This window comes from Orbicella faveolata, unplaced genomic scaffold, assembly GCF_042242905.1.
Source record: "Orbicella faveolata isolate gen_17 unplaced genomic scaffold, um_ofav_v1 contig_35, whole genome shotgun sequence".
In the NCBI taxonomy this organism is placed as follows: Eukaryota; Metazoa; Cnidaria; class Anthozoa; order Scleractinia; family Merulinidae; genus Orbicella; species Orbicella faveolata.
The window spans coordinates 23839878-23860710 of NW_028301564.1; the positions used below are offsets into that span (position 1 = coordinate 23839878).

General features: G+C 38.5%; 1 protein-coding gene and 1 long non-coding RNA gene across 2 annotated transcripts in view; both read right to left on the reverse strand.

Annotated features, from left to right (window-relative positions):
• LOC149103957 (uncharacterized) overlaps positions 1 to 20833 on the reverse strand; it is a 240749-nt gene that overhangs the window by 163694 nt on the left and 56222 nt on the right. The window lies entirely within an intron of this gene.
• On the reverse strand, positions 9584 to 13015 carry LOC149103959 (uncharacterized). Its single transcript, XM_089273770.1, has 2 exons — positions 11911 to 13015; positions 9584 to 11640 (listed from the first exon to the last, which is right to left on the reverse strand). The coding sequence occupies exons 1-2, from the start codon at positions 12982 to 12984 to the stop codon at positions 9649 to 9651; spliced, it is 3066 nt and encodes a 1021-aa protein (XP_089129896.1). The 5' UTR covers positions 12985 to 13015; the 3' UTR covers positions 9584 to 9648.

Genomic DNA, 20833 nt, shown 5'->3' on the forward strand with positions numbered 1-20833 from the left:
AGCACCCTCACTCCGACAGTTCATCACATAATAATACATGTTGATTGTGCGTGACACATTCTGATGAACTGTTAATATTTGATTCTATCAACAGGTGGCTTGAGGAATAGTAAGGAAAGTGAACAATGATACACCACAGCGAACAACTGGCTACAAGACAAATGCAGAAACACTTTCAAATAAACTCTCTTTGAGCTTGGAAATAAACTTTAAGAAAACACCTGTACTCCGTTTATCGTAAATCTGTCGATCCTCATGGTAAGTTACGATGGAATAGTTGATTAACAAATGAAGCGGAATATATAATATCAAGTCTGTATGAGGGAAGAATAAAAAGAGAGATTTTCGAAAATAACGAAAGTAAACTTAGCTGCTGTAAGGAAGGTGCAAAGAGCAAATTAAAGATTAGACGGCAATAAGCTCTCACACCTTCCTGTAATAAAATATTATTTAGAAAATAACTGTAGAAAAAAATATGCCGCAGAACCAGAAAGGTAAATGCGGTTAAACCTGTGTCGTTGTCCTTTACTTTGCATTTAAATTCAGTTTAATCCAATGAACATTGCTCATTCCCAAAGCAGAGGGCAATGCCAGAAAAAAATCGTCAGATAATCAAAAAATCGTGAGATACCCCTACACGAGCCATTATGCACAGTAATTTATCTTCGGCCAAAAATCCCCCACCATCTTAAAGAAGAAGATTGTTCGAAGAGTCTTAATTCCTGTCCTCCCAAACCCGCACTCCCCTGAATGAAACAATCGCGAAGGAGGATTAAATCTCATCCATAATCCTTTACTTTCCTAGAGAGAATATTTGGAGAGGAAGTTTAACTCTCATCTATAATCCTCCAATTGTCCTTTAAAGTTCAAAAAGGGGTTGTAATATGAGTTAAACCTCCTCCCAAAGTACTTTTCTCTGAGAGGGTTAAAGGTTAAGAAGTAGCGGTAAGACTAAAGTACACTGTGTCGACACTATAGGCACAAATAAGCCGTCTAGTCTTACAGCCATTTCCTAAACCTTGACCATCTTAAAGAAAATTACTTTGGGAGGAAGTTTTACTCAAAATATAACCATTTTTGACTTTTACGGAAAGATTAAGAGATTATGGTTAAGACTTACACTTCGCTCCAAATCTCCTTCCTAGGAAAGCAGAGGATTATGAAAGAAATTTCTTTCTCACGTGGGATTATTTCATTCAGGGGAGTGGAGGTTTAAGGAACAGAAATTAATGTTGTTTGAACAATATTCCCCAGTAAGATAGTGGGAAAATTTGGCCAAAAGATAAACCACTGTGCCAAAACATCGTGTAAGAGTATCTCTCACTGACGATTTTCTTAAGGCATTGCGCTCCGCTTTGAAAATAGAAAAGGTACTTTGGATTCAGCTAAATTATAATGCAAAGTAATTCTCCTTCAAAGCAAGGTGGAAGAAAATCACTGCTATTAATAAAAACATTTGCACCTTGTTTATAAGGATTTCTGAAGTAATTAACTAAATTGAATATATGAATAAATTATCATGGAAAGAGTCATCTTGCTCCCTGCTACCTCCTCTGGGGAGGAGGAAGGAGGGAAAAAGAGTCATCTTGCTCCCTGCTACCTCCTCTGGGGAGGAGGAAGGAGGGAAAAAGAGTCATCTTGCTCCCTGCTACCTCCTCTGGGGAGGAGGAAGGAGGGAAAAAGAGTCATCTTGCTCCCTGCTACCTCCTCTGGGGAGGAGGAAGGAGGGAAAAAGAGTCATCTTGCTCCCTGCTACCTCCTCTGGGGAGGAGGAAGGAGGGAAAAAGAGTCATCTTGCTCCCTGCTACCTCCTCTGGGGAGGAGGAAGGAGGGAAAAAGAGTCATCTTGCTCCCTGCTACCTCCTCTGGGGAGGAGGAAGGAGGGAAAAAGAGTCATCTTGCTCCCTGCTACCTCCTCTGGGGAGGAGGAAGGAGGGAAAAAGAGTCATCTTGCTCCCTGCTACCTCCTCTGGGGAGGAGGAAGGAGGGAAAAAGAGTCATCTTGCTCCCTGCTACCTCCTCTGGGGAGGAGGAAGGAGGGAAAAAGAGTCATCTTGCTCCCTGCTACCTCCTCTGGGGAGGAGGAAGGAGGGAAAAAGAGTCATCTTGCTCCCTGCTACCTCCTCTGGGGAGGAGGAAGGAGGGAAAAAGAGTCATCTTGCTCCCTGCTACCTCCTCTGGGGAGGAGGAAGGAGGGAAAAAGAGTCATCTTGCTCCCTGCTACCTCCTCTGGGGAGGAGGAAGGAGGGAAAAAGAGTCATCTTGCTCCCCACTACCTCCTCCTCCTCCCAACATGTTGTGTGCGTTTTGCCACCCTGTTTCGACGTGTTTGGTATGTTACTCTAGTATGAGCCACCAGCTGGTAATATGTTGGAACACGTATTAACAGGGTGGCGAAGCGTGCGCAACATGTTACGCACAGCAATGTTGGGATATTTTGGGTTGACATGTTGCGATCATTAGGGGGGGTTAGATCTTTATTGATTGCGATACTTTGTTTAATTATTTAAGTAATGGACAAGGACACAAGATTTGGCCGCAAACTTAGTTTGCGGCTTGTTTATATATCTTTTTTTGTTATTTAATGATCTTAAGTTGTAGAAGGTTTTAAGAGCTCTTAGTGGCGAGTCCTTTAATTAGCCCTTACACCTTCTTAACACCAGGAGAGGCTTAACGAAAATTCACTTAAGTATTGTACTTTGATTCACATTGTTTCAGAGAAGAAAATGCTGATGAAAGCTACTTTGCAAGTCTTGTTTATTGATTAAATAGCTTTCAAAAATTAAGTAATGTTTTTCCAAAACGTCACTTAACTCTGTTCGAAGTCTTGCTCACCTCCTTTTTTTAACACTTTATTTTAAGGTGGTTGAATTTAATATTGATAAGTGCTGCAGCCCATTTTCTTAACGGATCCCTCTAATCTCTGTGAACCTGTTGACAAGAATTATTGATCGTTATTGATCAGTTAGAAGGCAAGTGTAAGTGTTATCTAGACAATTGAAATACGTGCACTGAGACACCATATGCCAATTAACCAACCGTACTGGTTTAATAAGAACGAGCGCAAAAATTTCAAATCTCTATGTCAAGTTTTTTCTCTCTTTAATTTCTTTTCATATACACAAGCTATTCGTATCTTTTGGGTTTGATAGGTTGCCATCAATATTTGGGTGCTACTTTATCACAAAATCCGTTAACCAGGATTCTATTATCATTCTATAGAAAGTCAAGTTAACAACGTCTTATGTTAAAATGAACAAGAACTGTAGATCTACTTCATACACTGACTAAACTTATACTAGAAAATTCGGCAATATTGTCAGATTTGATATCAAGACAATATCCTACACAGTTGCTTTATTTCTTTATTCTCATCGGTTGACTTTTTGAGACTGTTTTAAGACAGCTAGGAGAAATTGTATGTTGATTTCTAGTTCTTGAGAATTGAAAAGTTTATTCAGGTCTACCTTACCGCTATTTTCTACGTGACGAACACATTGCCCTTCCACTGTCAATTTTAAACCTTAATTATTCATAAGACAAAGCATTTAACTTGACTTATTTACTATTTTATAATGTGCCCATGAAATGATCTTTCGAGCTAAATCAAGAACCTCAAATCACTGTTTATTTGTGCAACTGAAGTATGAAGAAACATATTTTAATTAAACTCAAAATTGGTAGAAAAAGCTCTATTTCGTTTAATTTTGGAGACTGATGGCAAAATCAGATTTGTAAACTATCTCGCTTGTCAGTTTCCCACTGTAAGACATATTAAACAGTGTGCGTTTATTTTCTCACTGAACTTGTCGTGTATAGTAAGTCATTTTATACAGAGAACGGGTTTGTTGGGGGAATTTGATGCCTCGCCGACACCTCTCTCAAGACCGTAGCTAGAAACGCTCCAAACATGCATGGAGTTACCACTTTTTATCGGTACTAACTGGAAAATTTAATATCCGTTCACGACAAACAGAAATATTTTATTATTCTAGGCTATATTCCTTCCAGGAATCTTAAAGGTAGTGAATAATTTTAAAATGCCTTAAGCTATCCCGCAGCATTTCTAACAGAGTGTTGCCAAATTATTTCTGGTTACAATAAAATAATGGAAAATCGAAAACTAATCATTATGGAATAATATAACTTTACTTCTTGTTTACTTTTGCAACAAAGTGGGCAGCACTATTGAACATTGGAAATGAATAATTAACTTAACTCACGTGTGTGCGTATTGAATATCTTACTTTTTAATTGTCATCGTACACAAAGAAATTTGAAAAAACTCAGAAGTCGAGAGTGAAATTTGCCTTCCATACATAGCAAAAGTGATTTTGCATGAAAACTCGTTTTCAAACAGAAGGACAAGGTAAACTCGGAAATGGCCTATTCACTGCTCCATCAAGACAATGATCCAAAGTTGACAACTTCCTTTTTTCTCATCATCTGGTTGAAATTAATGTTATAATTAACTGAAATTAATTGAAATTCTCATCATCTGCAGAAAGGAGAAATGAGCTGTCGATCACTATTTCTTGGAAATAATAAAGTTCATTTCTATAATCGACATAACACGTTTCAGTGATGAACGACTTTTAAACTTGAATTTGTTATCGCTTTCTAGGAACAATACGTGAAAACTGGAGCGGAGCGAACGCTGGAAAATCACATCTTCGTTAGCACCGAAATCGCAAAGATGTCTTTCTCTTGAATTTGTAAACAATCCACCTCTGAATTACAGCTCAACAGTTTCTCACTTTTTCTTCTACAAATCACCAGTTAAAAACTTCACAACCTTAACTTTTTTTTGTACAGGACGCTTAAAGCAAAAGTACTGTTTTTCCTTATCATTTTTCATGTGACTGTACCATGCAATGAATTAAATTCGCACTCCTGGTATTACTTTGGAATTTTTTCCTATTTTGTCGTTGACCATCTTAGTCGTCATTTCGTTTTTTTAAAAAAACATGCTAAGTCGAGCTGCCAAAAATTGCAGCCGCTTGATTTAATGATCTAAAAAAACGACTGTATCGAGATGAAATCTACACAATATGCGCAAGAACAGTTCTTACAACCTGTCTGTGGGTAATTTATAAATCCAGAATTCCTCAATCAAACGCAATGGTTATTTTGGGAGCATTGATTTCCCTTCTTGAACATGTACTGCAATTTTGGTGTCAAGATTGAACTTAAACAAAGTTTTCAAACACATAAGTCCAATTCTTTTTTCTGACCTTTTCCAATAAGAACGCCGCAAAGAGCTTGTAAATTATACATTTCTTCTACCTAGCCTCCTCTTTAACAATGCATAGAGTCAGCTTTCGTCACGACCCACGACTGAAAACAATCTGCTGCTGGTGTTTTGTGGCGCTATTTCAGCCCACAATGCGAACGATTTGACAAAATAAATCTTACGTTTGATATTTTTTCCACTTAAAAGTACGAACCATTCAATACTTAGCTGCTATATTTTTTCTCGTATATTTTTATATGCGAAAGATGAAAATTTGGCAATAAATACTGTAAATTTTGACATCATGGCAATATCTCATAGTTGATGTATTATTTATTCTCATCACCTGACTCTTTGGCAATGTCTTAATTCAGTCAAGAGATTTAATTGCTGATCCACTGTCAATTTTATAACTTTACTATCCGTTGGCTCATTTGCAATTTTTAAAGCGGCGCCCTTGAAATGAGCTTTCGAGCTGAGTCAAGTCACTTTTTTGTACAAGTGATGTACGAAGAGTCCGTTTTTAACTCGAAATTGGCAAGAAAGCCGTCTATTTATTTCCCTTTGGGCTGGTATATACGCAGCCAAACAGTTTTGTAAACTCTCTCGCCTGTCACAATTTTTCCTTTGTCAAGCATAACCATAATACATTTATTTTTTAGTCATGTGATGCAGTGAACCACCGGATTTGGTTTAGAATTGATGTCTCGCTGACATCTGTCTTCAGACCCTTTTCGTATCAGTTCTAGCTGGAAATTATCCACTCACGAAAATCAGGAACACTTATTGTCTGATGTCATCAAAGAAAAAAACTAATAATAACACAGGAAAATTGCGTTAACTACTCTCGGAATTTCGTTAAAAGAGGCGGAGAAACAAATCATTTGCAAACAGTTATCCCACAAAGGTAATATGATTATAAATTTGAATTTACGGAAATGTCTTACGAAACACCGCCCTACGCTCCCAGTTACCCGTGTGTTCTAACTTTCAGAACATTAGGGAGCTCAAGCAAACCACGACGGCAACGGCAACGAAAAGGTTTGGACGGAAGGGCAGTCTCAGTCACGTAGAGATTTATTGATCTAAATATTACGTTAATAATGATTGCCTAATTTTTTTTTTCCAATCTTCTTACATTGCGTAGCACAGTAAAGGCAAGCGCTAATGTGACTTTGACTATTGTTTTCCTATAAAAGAAAAATTGGAAAAGCCAAATAAATGGGTCAACCTAAAGAAAGAATTTAGCCTTGATGACAAGCAAGTTTCAGAGGCATTTCTTCTGCCAGTGAGGGCTGTTAATGAACCGTATCTACGCTCCTTTCGGTAGAAAGTGTTGAATTCTGTTCTGTATACTAATGACCGCCTGTGTAAAATAGGTTACGTTTCTAATCCCAACTGCACCTGTCATCAGCTAACGGAAACAATATCCCATTTTAATTCGGTTGTTTTTTTATATTCTCTTTGGCATGAGGTTAATGAAAAATGTTTGAGTAAAATCAAGAATTGCAGAAGCCTCTCGCTTACATATTGCGACGTAACCGTTGGGTCTTTTGAGGAGGAGAAAGATCTATTTAATTATGTAGTAATTTTAGGAAAATCTTTCTTGTGGACTTGTCGATGTAGAGAAACGTTACCTCCCTTGAGCCACTTCATAAGAATATAGGCAATTAAATATGAAACTGAAAAAGACATATATTTCAAATCGAATAAAACGAATTTGTTTAAAGGATAATAGAAGATCTTTGAGGAAACAATTTTAACTAATGATTAAAGTAGACAACGCTATTATTAAGGAAAATCGTTAAGCTAAATAAGTATCAAGATATAAGAATTGACAAAATCTTTTTTCCTAATTAATTCAATATGGTGTGATTGTTAACTTCTGTAAACCAAACTTTATTCGTTCTTCTGTAACTTAGTTGTTGAAAAAAAGAATTGCAATTGATGTAATTGTGGAAATTAAAAAAAATCCCAAATAAAGAAAAAAAAACATAAAACGGCAACGAAAATGTCACCAAACAAAAGATTTATCGAGTAGAAGAATGGCTGTGCACGTGCTTTTTAAATCTTTGTGCAATTTGTAGCCGTGACGTGAAATGAACAGGTCCTGTACATTTTGAAGAGCGTAGGTCGGGATGGCAAATTTTTTTAAAATTTCGTTTTGGAATTGATCGCTGGCATTACATATTTAGTTTGAGCAAGTTTTAAGTACTGATTGGCGTACGGAGCAGATATCCAGATATTTACGAGATTAGAAATATCATTTTTCGTTCCAGGAGTCGTCCCTGGCGTAGGTATCGTCGTTTAAGCTAACTGTTTCATTTCTTATCTGCAACTCAAAATTCATTCTTTCATGTATGAAAAACAGAGGTTTTCGCATGCAGTTTCTAATGAAATGGAAAACAAAGTAATGAGTTTAAAACCAGTCAAGAAGTATGATCTTTTAAGTCGATTTCAGTAAACGACAGAAATTCCATTTATTAATTATATAAACTGCGTTTTTTTTTTTCAAGGATTTCCAGTTCCACTTCTAACTGACCTTTTATCATGTTAATATCGATGTGTTAACACAGTTTTAATTTTCGGTCTATGATCAGCTATAATAATTCATGACGCATTCTTTAAAACTAATATTTTCTGAATATTTTAGCACATTGGAATGTCATTCAAAACGTTTTTTCCCAAGTAAGTACAATTTTGTTTTGTTGTTAATTTAACTTTGGTACGTTTTCGGCTAACATTGCATCACGGAAATTTGATGAGAGAAACTTTATTCTTAGAAAGAGAACTCATCGCCGCAAATTGCGAAAAAACGTTTTCTCCGCGAAATTTAACCTGTAGACCTAAATTAAGTCATAGCAATGTTTTTTGAAACTTTTCGGTCTTTCTGATCTATCTACGAATCTGTGAAAGATTTAATACTCCAAAGGCATTGTACAGATTTTGAAGGGCCAATGTCCAAATATATTCTGAAATCCCCTATCGACGGTTACTGTTTTGGCTGTTTTTCATTCTTTTTGGGGGGTGGGTTGGCGGTGGAGGGTCAGTTGCAGTATCAAAAACAGTATCCTTACGTGCTTTCATAAGCATGACGTTACGGAAAAAAAATTTACTCAGGGCTCCATAGATGTAAACATTATGCAAGTAAAAACTACTTAGCTAATTTCAAAGGCACTTCAATAAGCTTGTATACTGTGGTATTGGTGTAAGTCATCTTTCCAAATCCCGTGTTAAAAAATTCCAGTGACGGTATAAAAGTTGTTTTATGGTCTCCTCTTACAATTGCTCACCAAGTTCATTCAATAATCTCCCTCCAAGTAATTAAGAGTAAATGTCAGTAAAAATCAAAGATTATCGAAAAAATCGCGGACACGGCCAAAAGTCGATTTGGCTCATTTTTTGCCTGTAGGTAGCCTTATATAGTAAACAAACGGAAATGGGGTTAGATGTTTGAAATATGCACTTTAACGGGAATAAACCGTTAAAAACTTTCGGCGGGTCAATTGCTCAAATTTCACCAAGCGCGATCCTGAAATTATGCACTTTTCGGACAGTTGTCATACGAACAAAAATATAACAGAAGGACTTTTCTAGTTATAGAAATATAGAGTTGGACTTGCTTAATCAAGACAAAGTGATAGATTTTGTCTCGTGTTATTCCTGGAGGAGCTACGTCCCTGTTAAGAGACGACATCTTCGGCCTTTTGAAATTAAGGCAAAGGTGGCCTAGAATAGCTTGGCAAATAATACATGTGGTAGTGTCTCAAAGTTTACAATAACACTACCAAGAAGCCTTGAAAGATAGTTCTTTTCGATTTGGGTTTTATTTCTTTGGGACCTTTGACAATCAAAAGATGACCACCGGCCGTAATTCGGTTAAATACTATGACGCCATAATGAGATGCATAATAACAAAATTAAACGCGTTGTACACAAATAACTGTTTTGGTCAGTTATATCTTCACTGGCCGTTGAAATGACTAGGAACATATTAAAATGTCTATAACTACACTTGATTTTCATATACTGTGACAGGAGAAACAAATTTCGACTTTTCCTACCCTGTGAATCGCGCCATAATTCTGCATAATTCTGCACACAACAGGTTGAACATTTGAATTGCACACAACAGGTTAAATTTGCCACACAGCCGTTAGTTTACGTTTGCTTCGCATCCAGTGAACATGAATTCGAGCATTTACATCCCTTCTGCGCCTTCTGCACTCGCCAGTTTCGAATATACTGAAAATCGTCAACACAAATTGGAGGAGATGCCACCAGCAGCGGCGAGCTCGAGTGACTGAAATGCGATATGTAGAACTCTGCTGTCAGGCAACGCCCTCTTAAAAATTATATACGCACCGCGTTTTATAATCAGCGGATCAGTTATTCGTGAAACGTACAGGGCTCAGTTACTTGGAAGTGCAGGTACACTCCTGGACTAATTGTGTGAGTCGTGCGATGTATGGCTTTTTCCTCTTCTGAGGTGAAATGTCAGAAATATCCAGCCCAAGGTCGATGCACATGTCTCTCAGCCTATCCACTCTTGAAGTTGTGAGTGTACGTTTTTGTACAAGTTCGCAGATGTTAAGATCGAAAGATACAATCGGATGCTGAATAGCCACATCTCTCATCACATTCGCACACACAGCAGATAGATGACTCTCAGCTTCGGCGGAAATTTCGTCCTGGTCGGAACTCTCCATGGCCACTTCTGAGACGTCACTGGCTTTTGCTTCGTTACCGGCGGCTGTAACTTCTAATCGCTTCTTTGCTGAAAGACGGCTAAAGAAGCCACTAATCTGCTGCGACGTGAGGACTTCATCAGGTTGAAATCGGCGTTCCCCCGCTTGGTCTCTTGCTAAGTTCATTGCTTTCGAAACTTCCTGTGGATCGCTTTTCCGTCCACTTTGCTCCCCTTTTTGAAATTGGTCAGTTAAGAATTCGGTCTGTTTCTTTGTAAAACGCACTTTTTTCTTAATTGTCTTCAGGGCCCAACCCATTGGAAGAGGCAGCAAGGCGTCACTCTTTGCTTGGACAGTAACTTGAACGTTTGGAATTTGACTGCATCCCTCCGTCAGCTTGGAAGAATATTCTCTTTTAGCTCTATCGTAGAGAGTTTCCTGTTCGAGCATCATTTGGTGTTTTCCAGTATCTAGGTGTGTCTGGAGGTTTGCAAAGCGACTGTATGCTTTTACACATCCATCCTCTGGACACGGGAAAAGCATGTCGTCTGGCTTATTTTGACCAATACTGCTTCGATCTTGGTTTTCGTTTTCAGTTGACAAATCTGCTTTGACAGAGCTTTTCTTGATATGTCGGTGTCTCACAATCTTGAACGGCGGTGCGCCACTTACATTCTGCGATGGGGGTTCTAGGATTTCCAATTTTTCGGGCTGCTTCATGACTCCTTCGAACTTTGCCCATGGCACTACTTTACCGGAACCCACATTGAATGCTCTCCACACTCGTACGCCAGTTTCATCGTACTCAAAATTGTTGAGTAAGCTTATCCCATCCCATTTGATATTAAAGGTGCTTGACGGCTTGGCAGCAACATAGCTTGTTTTCACTCCTGTGGTTCCTTGGCCAGATTCAATGGCTGTTTTGAGCTGTAAAGCGTTGATGACATCATTGCCTTCGTTTACGTACCTTCCAACGTCTCCTTTGATTGTTGCTGCTTTGCGATCACATACCCCCTTTCCACCTTGAGGGTCCGAGAAGTCGTTTCTTACAACAGCCACTCCTACGGCATCACCGGCCAGCTTAGCTGAGATGATTGAATTTCCGCTATGATAACAGCCAGCGTTATCTTGTTTGTAATAAGCCATTTCCAGGTCTGGAATTTCCTTTTTCAGGGTGGTAAGGCAGTCAAGCATTATCGAAGCCACAGTCACACTGTCTTGGGCGCAGCTTTGAAATACGTGAACAAGTGTTTGCGATTCAAAGTGCTCAGAACCCTCTGACCGTCTTATGGCAACGCTAATGTGCCATGGCAATCCTCGCTTCGCAAACCAGTCTGACTGTGCCTCTCGATATTTTCGGGGCATATATTTCATTGCCCAGTCCTGGACTAACAGCACCGATCGGCTGTCGAGTTTGGCTAAAACTGAATGCTTCGCCTCAGCTTGGTGGACTGAACGTAGCTGATGGGCTTTCCAGCTAATGATATCATCCCTTGCCTGTTTGATAGTATGCAGCATGTCAGCTTGATCTTCTGCTGACGAGAGCGCAATTGAACACTCATCTTCTATGGTACGCATGACTTCCTCTAACTCATAACACTGCACACATGACTCATTGTGGAGGTGGTCGCAGGAGTTCCGAAATTCTGCATTGCTTGGATCACTTAGCGCATAAATTCGACAATGATCGGGAACCTCTGAGGCCTCCACTGCATGTACCTAAAAAAAGGAGTAAAATGACAACCGCGTGATTCAGTGCATATTTGCAAAGCAACGCATGCGCATCGACATTTCAGAAAGATTACTTAACCGATTCTCAGCGTTGTATACATGTGTGTGAGCGTATTACAGTGAATTGCAACCTCTTGTTTCATGAATTAAGCATAAAAAAGACTTGGAGAGAAAGAAAAAGGTAGCCGTATATCATAGTAAGAAGTCTACTACATCACTTCCGCAAAGACAACGCATAATAATAAAATATGCACCCACCTTGTAGTCGCCCTTTAGGTACTGCTTCGACAAACGAAGTTGCTGCTTAATTTCCCTCGCCCATTGTTGAGTCTTGCCACAGTCAACAAGCTTGTCTACGAGTTTCTCTAAATGATCAAATGCTTCCGCTCCTTGTGCTGAAAAGTTATCAAGTCCTTGCAGAGACTTGCGAACAGATGAAGAACACACGGCCAAAACTCTCTGTAGGGTTCTCTTACTCATAGGCTCAAAGTTGGTTTCACAGCAGTATTGTTGATACTGCTGGACAATGCGCTCTGGTATCATTGTTCTGATCACATTGGGTGTTTTTATGATCTCACCAGTTGACAATTTCAGAAGTTTTTCCCCAAAAGGAACATCTTGAATTACGTGTGGACTCGTTATGAAAGAAACAAAATGTTCTAATTTTACAGGTTCAATTCTCATTCTCTTTTTCTCCTGGTTTGGAAGAGGAGCAGCTCTTCCATGTAACAGCCTGTGGCGTCGGGCAATGTTGTAGCGATAGCTAGTAACGGTTGGAATAAACTCTCTCATCTCCTTAAGGGATAACTTATCTGCCATCAAAGAGAGTATTTGTCGTCTGGTGCTCCAATGTTGCGCGTTCAAGTAGCTCTCAGCAAATGCACTAAGAAGCTTCGTCTCTTTTTCACTTCTACCTTCGACCACAACCTGACTCTCTCTGCTTATAGCATGACGATCACAAAGCTCCGTCCACAGTTCTTGCGAATTTTCAGGTGCCAGAACATCAAGCATTGCAGATATACATTGCTGAGCTTTCCGTAGGTATCTGCGTTTAGTACGCTCGTGCGCTGTATTCCACGGCACTGATAACGTGTGACGTACTGGACTGACGTCTCGAAGCTGTAAGAAGCGATTAAGCTGCTCCTGGGACTCGTTGTCTAGACTGAAGCCTTCATCACTCTCTTCGGAATCTTCCTGCGGAAAAAAAAGGCTCTGCCGTCTGGATGTGGAACCTTCTGGCAGAAATTCATCACCAACAGTTACAGGACAAGTAATGGCAGGAATATCAAAGTCACTCGCTTGTTCATCAACCTGACAAAAAAGTGAACACATTGCTTTGGATGGCTTCGAAATGAGATCAACCGTGTGCAAGCGCAGGGTGTCATGTATAAAAGCGCAAGTCGCATGCGAGCTGGAAAGTAATAGTCGATAATTAATTTAATTGACTGGTAATCTATCCTGATATCTTCATCCAGTTACTACTCAGTATTGTTTTCCATTTGGAACATTTAGAAAAAAAGTTGAGAAGCCATATATTAATTTAAAGCCTTTATTATTTGGCTATATTTTGGGATGTGATTGGCTGTCCGGGCAGGACACGCTTTTCCAATTCTTGTGCCATGCATGTCTTGCCCAGTCGTTGACGGGCGGCAATGGCGCCGTTTTGAGGATGCGCATGCAAGTTATCCTCGACACGCCCTTCTCCCGCGTGGGTTGAACCCCTGAAAAGGGCGGAGAAGGGAGAATTCAGAGAACCCGTTAAGGTTTTTCACTTTCATTAACTATATTGGATGGAAATTTTTCATAAACACTTTGAAGAAACTCACCAAGCTTAGACCACATAGACCTTCTGTGATGTTTTCCACACCTCCTGTGGCACCCAAGTCCTGCGATCCTAAATGATTTTTTGTTTTTGCCAGGGACTGTCGACATCGTACACAAATTCCTTTAATATTTGGAGAGAAAGGATTACTTTATTCTTTTCTACTTTACACATCCCCCTTGAACAAATAGCTCTGAATGTGGCAAAAGAACAAACCTAGCCCAGGGAAAAAGCCCCACAAACCTCAAATTGATTACGCAATCTGTATTTTACCTTGTCACAAGTCAGTCTTTTACGTTCCTTTCCTTTTTTCCGAGCATTGTTGGAAGGAATTCTAATATCTGTAAAATATTTCAATTCGAGTGTTCCCCTTTTGATTAAGTCTTGAAGAAGGTGAAAATGTTGAGTAAATGCCTGTGTTTGAACAAGGTTCCGACGTAAAAGTATTTGCAAAACTCCTGAAAACTCGTGAGACATAAAAATAATTTTGCTGTTAAACTTGGCGTTACTTTACGCGGCAGTGAAGTGATTTGAATTAAGGATATGAAGTTTGTGATTCCCGCCAAGTACCCTGCGTGAAATGAGAAGCTATACGGATGTTTATCCTTGCATAAAGTGAGAATAAACATTGTAATCGCTTACCTGATCCGACGGGTACGAGGTTTTTCGTAAGCTCAAAAATTTGTATTGAGTGCTGCAAACTAATTCCCCTTTCTGCTGCGGGTACTTTTTCAGATTCCTTTTTGTGACCGGAGACATCCTGAGGCACAGAACATAATCTACTAGTTCTTCTCCATCCGATTCCAAGGCTTGATCGATGCAACGGGCAAACAGTCATTTCCGAAAAATTGACGGGGTTCACGAAAATCCCGCTTCTTGCTAAGAGAAGTTCTATCTCTGTCTCAACACCTGAGAACTGTAAAAAACGCTTGTGGCTTCTGATATCCTTGCTGCACGATGACAGCGATACTGTCCGAGTTGACGGATGCCTTGCGCGTTCCTCTGCACCACAAACGCCACCAACAATATCAAGGAAAGAACAAGACATTTTTTTTCTGCTGGAGTTTAAGCAACCGTTATCTTTATTACTTTCACCGACGATTATTACGCTTTTGTTTTTTGTTTACTTTCGTTAACTGGTTACATTTGTTTCCCGTGGGAAAATTGAATCGTTATTTTCGTTCCATAAAGTTTTCACTGTACGTTTTAAATTTGTGACATTTTGTAAAGTCTGTTTCTTTGCTGTATCTTTTTTGTTCATGACGGCAATATATTTGTTTGGATTTTATTCGTGAGGCAGAATGTACTGTTAGTTGATCTCGTTACGTGACAGATTATCACATGTCACGCAGTCGACACGCAGACAGGAACCTGTGCAAATCGCTAGCGGTGCCTGCCATGTTGTACAGGATCTTTCGTGTGTGGGACGTCAAAAAAGCCGAAATTAGGATCAAAGTAGACTAAACGAAACTGGCTGGCGACACGCTATAGAAAATGACAACAACAAGTAACTTTTAAAGTTTACCCATCACCGGCTCAGTGGCTTCAGTGAGTGCGCCGGTCGGCCCCCTTTACACCAACTTGCAGAGGACAGTATTTCGAAAGTATCTTCCAAGCAGCATAATAAGGGCCTATAAAAGATTTCTAAGGTAAGGAACTATTGATGTCAAAGCAAACATAACAAGCTAAGTGCGGCTGCTACTCAAACAATGCTTTGCTTGTGTCACTGTAATGTTGATGTTGTTCATTTCAATATGGCGCCATTTGCAATTTTACCGAAGTTTGGTTGGTTGGTATATTGAAACAGTAGAAGATACCAGAAAAATGAAACGATAAATTTGAAGACCTACCTCAGAAGCCCTCGTGATAGTATTGCTGGAAATTTTGAGACACTACCACATGCATTTTTGCCACAATATATTAGGCCGGGTTTGACGTGAACTAAAAATGGCGAAGACGTCCTCTGGTAATTAACCCGTGGTTTCATCAGGAAGGACACGATACAAAAAATATCAGTATATCTTGGTAAAGGAAGGCCAACTGTATATATTTATAACTTGAGAATTCCTGCTGTCGCATTTTAGTTCATCTAAGGACGGCCTGAAAACTACATAATTTCGAGCTCGCACGCACTCATTTTCGATCATGCAATTCATTACGGTTTATTCCCGTCAAAATGAATATTTACACAAACTAACCTCATTTCACTTTAGCTAGTACCTATAGCTACCTGTAGACAAAAAATGGGACGAAACGAATTTTTGACCATGTCCGCGATTTTTTTATTTTTCTTTGATTTTTAGAGACATCCACTCTTAAGAAGGAATCCACAAGGCGTTCGAGTAACAAGTGATGGAAAAAAAAAAAACTTTGTACCATTATTCACATCGTATAGCAAACTTCTGTGCGACTGTTTCAAATATCTTCTCAAAGGAAATTATTTTTAACAACACCAAATGTCTAAAACAGATTTTGAAGTTCATATGAAACACTGGAAATTACTGGTGAAATGAAACTGATGATGACATGTTACCTTTGTTTGCACAACTTCTCTGAACTTTGAAATTTATTTTCTCACGTTTCCATGGGAAATTGTTTTCGTTTTTTATTTCAGGCAACTATTCATATCTCAAGCTTTTAGAAAATGCAAAAAGGACTGTAATATGCTTACAAACATTCTGGAATAAGGTTTTTGTCCAATAAAAACTGAAATTGGTCGATTTCCTCTCGGATTTTGTCTTAATTATTATTGTAGAACTAATTAATGATTAGATCTGAATAAAGAGACTTTATTCCATGCTCAATTCAATGGAACGTTTTCACGTGACGTCATCAAGTTTTAAAATCCAAACCTAAAGAGCCACTAGAGTTTCTATCCTCACCAGGCATAAGAGGTGCGAAAAGTATATATCTTCACAAAATTTCAGCGGAATAACGTCCTTCGGTTGGAAACAACTGCATTTTGAATTTTAGAGTTATGGCAGTGCGGGACATAAAGCTACGATCGCGTTTGTCGATATACTTATCTCATGATTGTTACCCCTTTGTGAAATAAAAAAAGTAGTATTAAAGTGTTAATTTATAGGTTTGGGCAGTGCAGGCAAACAGTGGCCTAGATAATCAAGTAGGCTCCAGATTATCAAACTATTTTCCGGCCGCCATATTGGCGAATCTTTGCCGACTTATTTGCTGACATCTTTCCTCATTAACATACCACTTTGCACGGAGAAGGTATCACGCTAGACACGAATTGACTACAACAATTTAAAGAGCTTGTGAAACTTAGTAACTGGTGAAGCTTTTGGCTCTTTGGGTGTAATATTCGAGGAGAAATTGGCTTTCAAAAACTGCAAAATTTCTCGGTGGCAGAAGCGCTAAATGAGCTTATACATTCTTCGTAAAATTTTGAGCTTTTAAGCCCGCGTCGCTCAAAAAGTATGCAATACATCGAGTTCAAATTCCTTGACACAGTTGATCGTGCTATGCCTTTTCAATATTCAGAACTCGTATTTTGGTAGATCCATCAGAAACTCTATAACTTATGGAGCAAATATTCCAAACAAAGATTCGTTTACCACGTAGGTAGACCAATATGGCGGCACCATACTGGGCTCTGTAAATTTGTGCAAAACATTTAGGCGAATATCTGAAGTTTGGTATAGCGCATAGACCTAAAACCTGCAGGTGCCTTCTTTATTTATCTTCTATAAGATAGCATTTTCTTGTTTGTTTGTTTTTCTTTTTTTATGGCATGACAGTAAAAACGATCTATTGTAGTCCGGATATCTGACATGCTGTGTCCATGATTTTTTCAAGACTCAAAACCTTCTTTATTCGACAAAAACAAAACAAAACAGCTTTTCCAAAATTTTTTAAAGATTCAAAATCCTTCTTTACTCGACAGAAACACAAACAAAACAGAAGAAGCCCTTTTTAGAGCGATCTTACTTTAAATTTTAAAAGTAATTTTAATACGGTCGTACTCAAACAGCACTCTTACAAGTAGTTTGCGATGTATGAGAAGTGACGAACTGGAAGATTAAAACCTTTCAATTAAGATACTTCACTTTATATTCTCGAGAATACTGCTCAAATGTAAAGGGTTTATACATGTAAAACAACAATTCGATGTATCATTCATCTCAGGCTTAATGGGAAAACTAGCGAGCATTCACGAGTTGATTTTACTGACAAGCCGCGGTCATGTCTTAATTACTACCCCTTCCTCTTCCTTTAAATTTTTCTCGAAAAGAAACCACCATTGTTTTCAATGAAGCAAAATATTTTTTTCTCTTATCTACGTTTCCGCAACGTTTGGTTTTGGTCTTCATCAAGAGCTTGAAAAAAATATGAATTACAAGAAATGATATTCGAGAGTTTCAGGTTGACCTTCAGCATAACGAACTGAGTGGTAACTTTTAACACATCCCATGCTCAAAATGGATATTCTCATTACTGGTTTTCTCATATTGTTTTAAATGTCAACTCTGAGAATTTCGTTTTTCAAAGTGGTAACTCTTAAGTACGTCCCATGCTCAAAATGTGTATTCTCGTTACTGATTTTCTCATATTGTTGTTAATATTAATTCTGAGAATTTGGTTCTTCATCAAGACAATAACTCTAGTTAGTCTGTTTCGTAAATTACTGAAACCGTTAAAAGTTAACGAGAGTAGAAATAATGCACTTATCTGAGATCTGATGTCTTCAATAGTCAACTTCCAACAGATTCCAACAGTGCACTACGATTTAAGATGGCTGCCCTCTCTTTCAACAGTGATACATCAACCGTCTGGAGCGAGAGAGGGAGAGAGACAAAAAGAATATTTAATCAACCCTACCTTGTCAACTAATAAATTTACAGTCGTGTTAGATACAGTTGATAACTATGTAAATTCTCAGAAAACAGTAGTGTTTTGATCCGGTTTCGAATTTTGGCATTTTCTTCAGAAATGAAATAGCTAGAATTCCCATGGAATCCAATATGGGCTGTATTGTTCGCGCTTCTAAGAATTACGGATAATGCTTTCTAACTTAGTTAATAGTATGAGCTAGCTGTTAAAATTGGATTTAATGATTATTAATGAATCTTTTTATGACCTTTTACGTCGTGGTATTCTCCTCTTCACGGAAACGTTTTCAGACGCTAAATTCCAAGAACAGCTAAGAACGTAAAATGAAAAGTGAAAGATGTCCTTTCACATAATAACTCCACCCCCTCTCCCTCCCACGCGAAAATGATCTAGGCCAACAAAAGTTCGACCCAAAGTAGCTCAAAGTCCTTTCAAACAAACGGTAGTCTCATTATAATAATTATTCTCGAAAATAATACAGTGCACCTGTATTGTATTGATCTAAATTATGGCATTTTGTGGACAGGACAACCGTACCCTTGTATACAGCAATAGTACGAAACTTGAAAATCTATCAATTTTGCAATCAGAATCACGATTTTTAACACTCTTGGACTGTAAAGATAGGAAAACCATTATCTACTTATCTGAGCTGGGATGTTTTTCCAATAGTCATCGTACGCCAGAGGTGAAGCTCTGCACACTGCCATCCAAAATTCAGTTAAAGTTGATGAAATTCAATTAATTAAGGTTGACGGATGAATGCATCCAGAAACTCCTGAACTGTCCTTCAACATATCTTTGGTCATCCTGGAGCAGAGGAGACAGCAGCAACTTAAGATATTTAATCACCTAGGTTTACTTATGATTATTTGATGGACAGATAACTTGCTCACTCCGAAAACTTCTTCGGAGTCAGAGAGTTGAATCATTATAACCAATGTTCTGGCCGTCACAAATTAAACAATCAATTTGGAACAACTCTTACTCTTTCATGTATTTCTATTCCACTTGGTAGCGTAAGCGAATGAGTTGATAATGAAGGACAGCCGCCATTTAAGATAAGAGACTTGTAAGGTTGATAACAAGATTTACTTACTTAATCGTCTTCGTTCTCTGTGGGACACAAGGCAGCCACAATCCCTCTCACATTTATTCCGTTTTTGCACGATATGTTAACGTTGTTCCTCATTGAGCTCATGACAGGTGCCAGGTGGTTTTTGGCCAACCAGGTTTGCTGTTGTCAGTTGGTGCCCATCTCTAAGCAACCTTGGGAAGTGTGTGGTCAATCCATCAGATTCATCTGCGTTTAATTTCCATGACAACATTCTAGCGCCGGCGATACGTTTTTCTGTCAAAGGATCCGAGATAAAGAACAATATTCACTGCTTGCAGACATTGATGTCAATTGTTTTTAATTTAATTTTTCTAACCAAAGAACTATTTGTTTCAAAAGCCAATTGATCTCTTGTTGGCGAACAAATAACAATACAGCGAGCCTAACGAGCTTGCAAATCTTTTCCAGCGCCGAGATTCTTTTCAATTTTTTGTTCATTTTTTCTAATTGAACTATGCCCATATTAAACGTTATACACAGCTAAGCGCCCGTCAGTTGCTTAAGCTAAAATTTTTGTTTGATTTTTTTAGAATTAATAAACGAGATTGCCGATGAAGTCAATAAATAAGAAGTTATCAGATTCTTGCTATGGATTTCAAAAAAATCTTTTAAACAGAAAAACACAATCACAGGACGATAAACTGAAGCAATCAACCATGTAAAAAATAAAAAGAAACACAGTAAAACTTTAGTGCCACCAAATCGTAAGATCTTTGACTCAGTATTCGATTTCCTGTCTTTGTAAGAAAAATGAAAAAAGTTCTAACTTAAAAGTACGAAATAAATTATACGTGCTACTTTTGTTTGTGGGTTAATTTTAAGCAAAAATACGTCCAAAAACGAAGTCTATGGTGGAGACTCGTCCATTAAAATTACGAAACATGCATTCAGCACCAAGGCATGCAAAAATGCCAACGACATTCACTCATTTTGAAACCGGTTACATTGTTTATTAAATTACAAACCGGTTCTAATGTTACGTCTCAATGCCCCTAAACTGGATTTATCTGCAAATCTTCAAAGAAACGAAGATCATAAATTTTGTTCAATTAATTCACAGCGATAACAGTTATCCACTTATCTGAACTTCAACGGAATTGTTGCCAACATGAAACTTGCCAGGAGTCCATTGCTGGTCGTGCTACACTTCATTTGAATTGGCGATTGACGCCTGTCACTCCAAGTCAATTCCTTTGGATACAGTTGCTGCTTCTGGTCAACTCTTGTGAAAAAACAGGAAAGCCATGGTTAAGTTTATCGAAGGTTAACTTAAGCAAAACTGACTTGATTGAGTATTAGCCGGTATCAGTTAACGGACTTCTATCGGCCTTGCGCTTAACAAAACTCCTTCAAAATGTGGAATAACACACAACAAAGTGGTGCACTGCAGT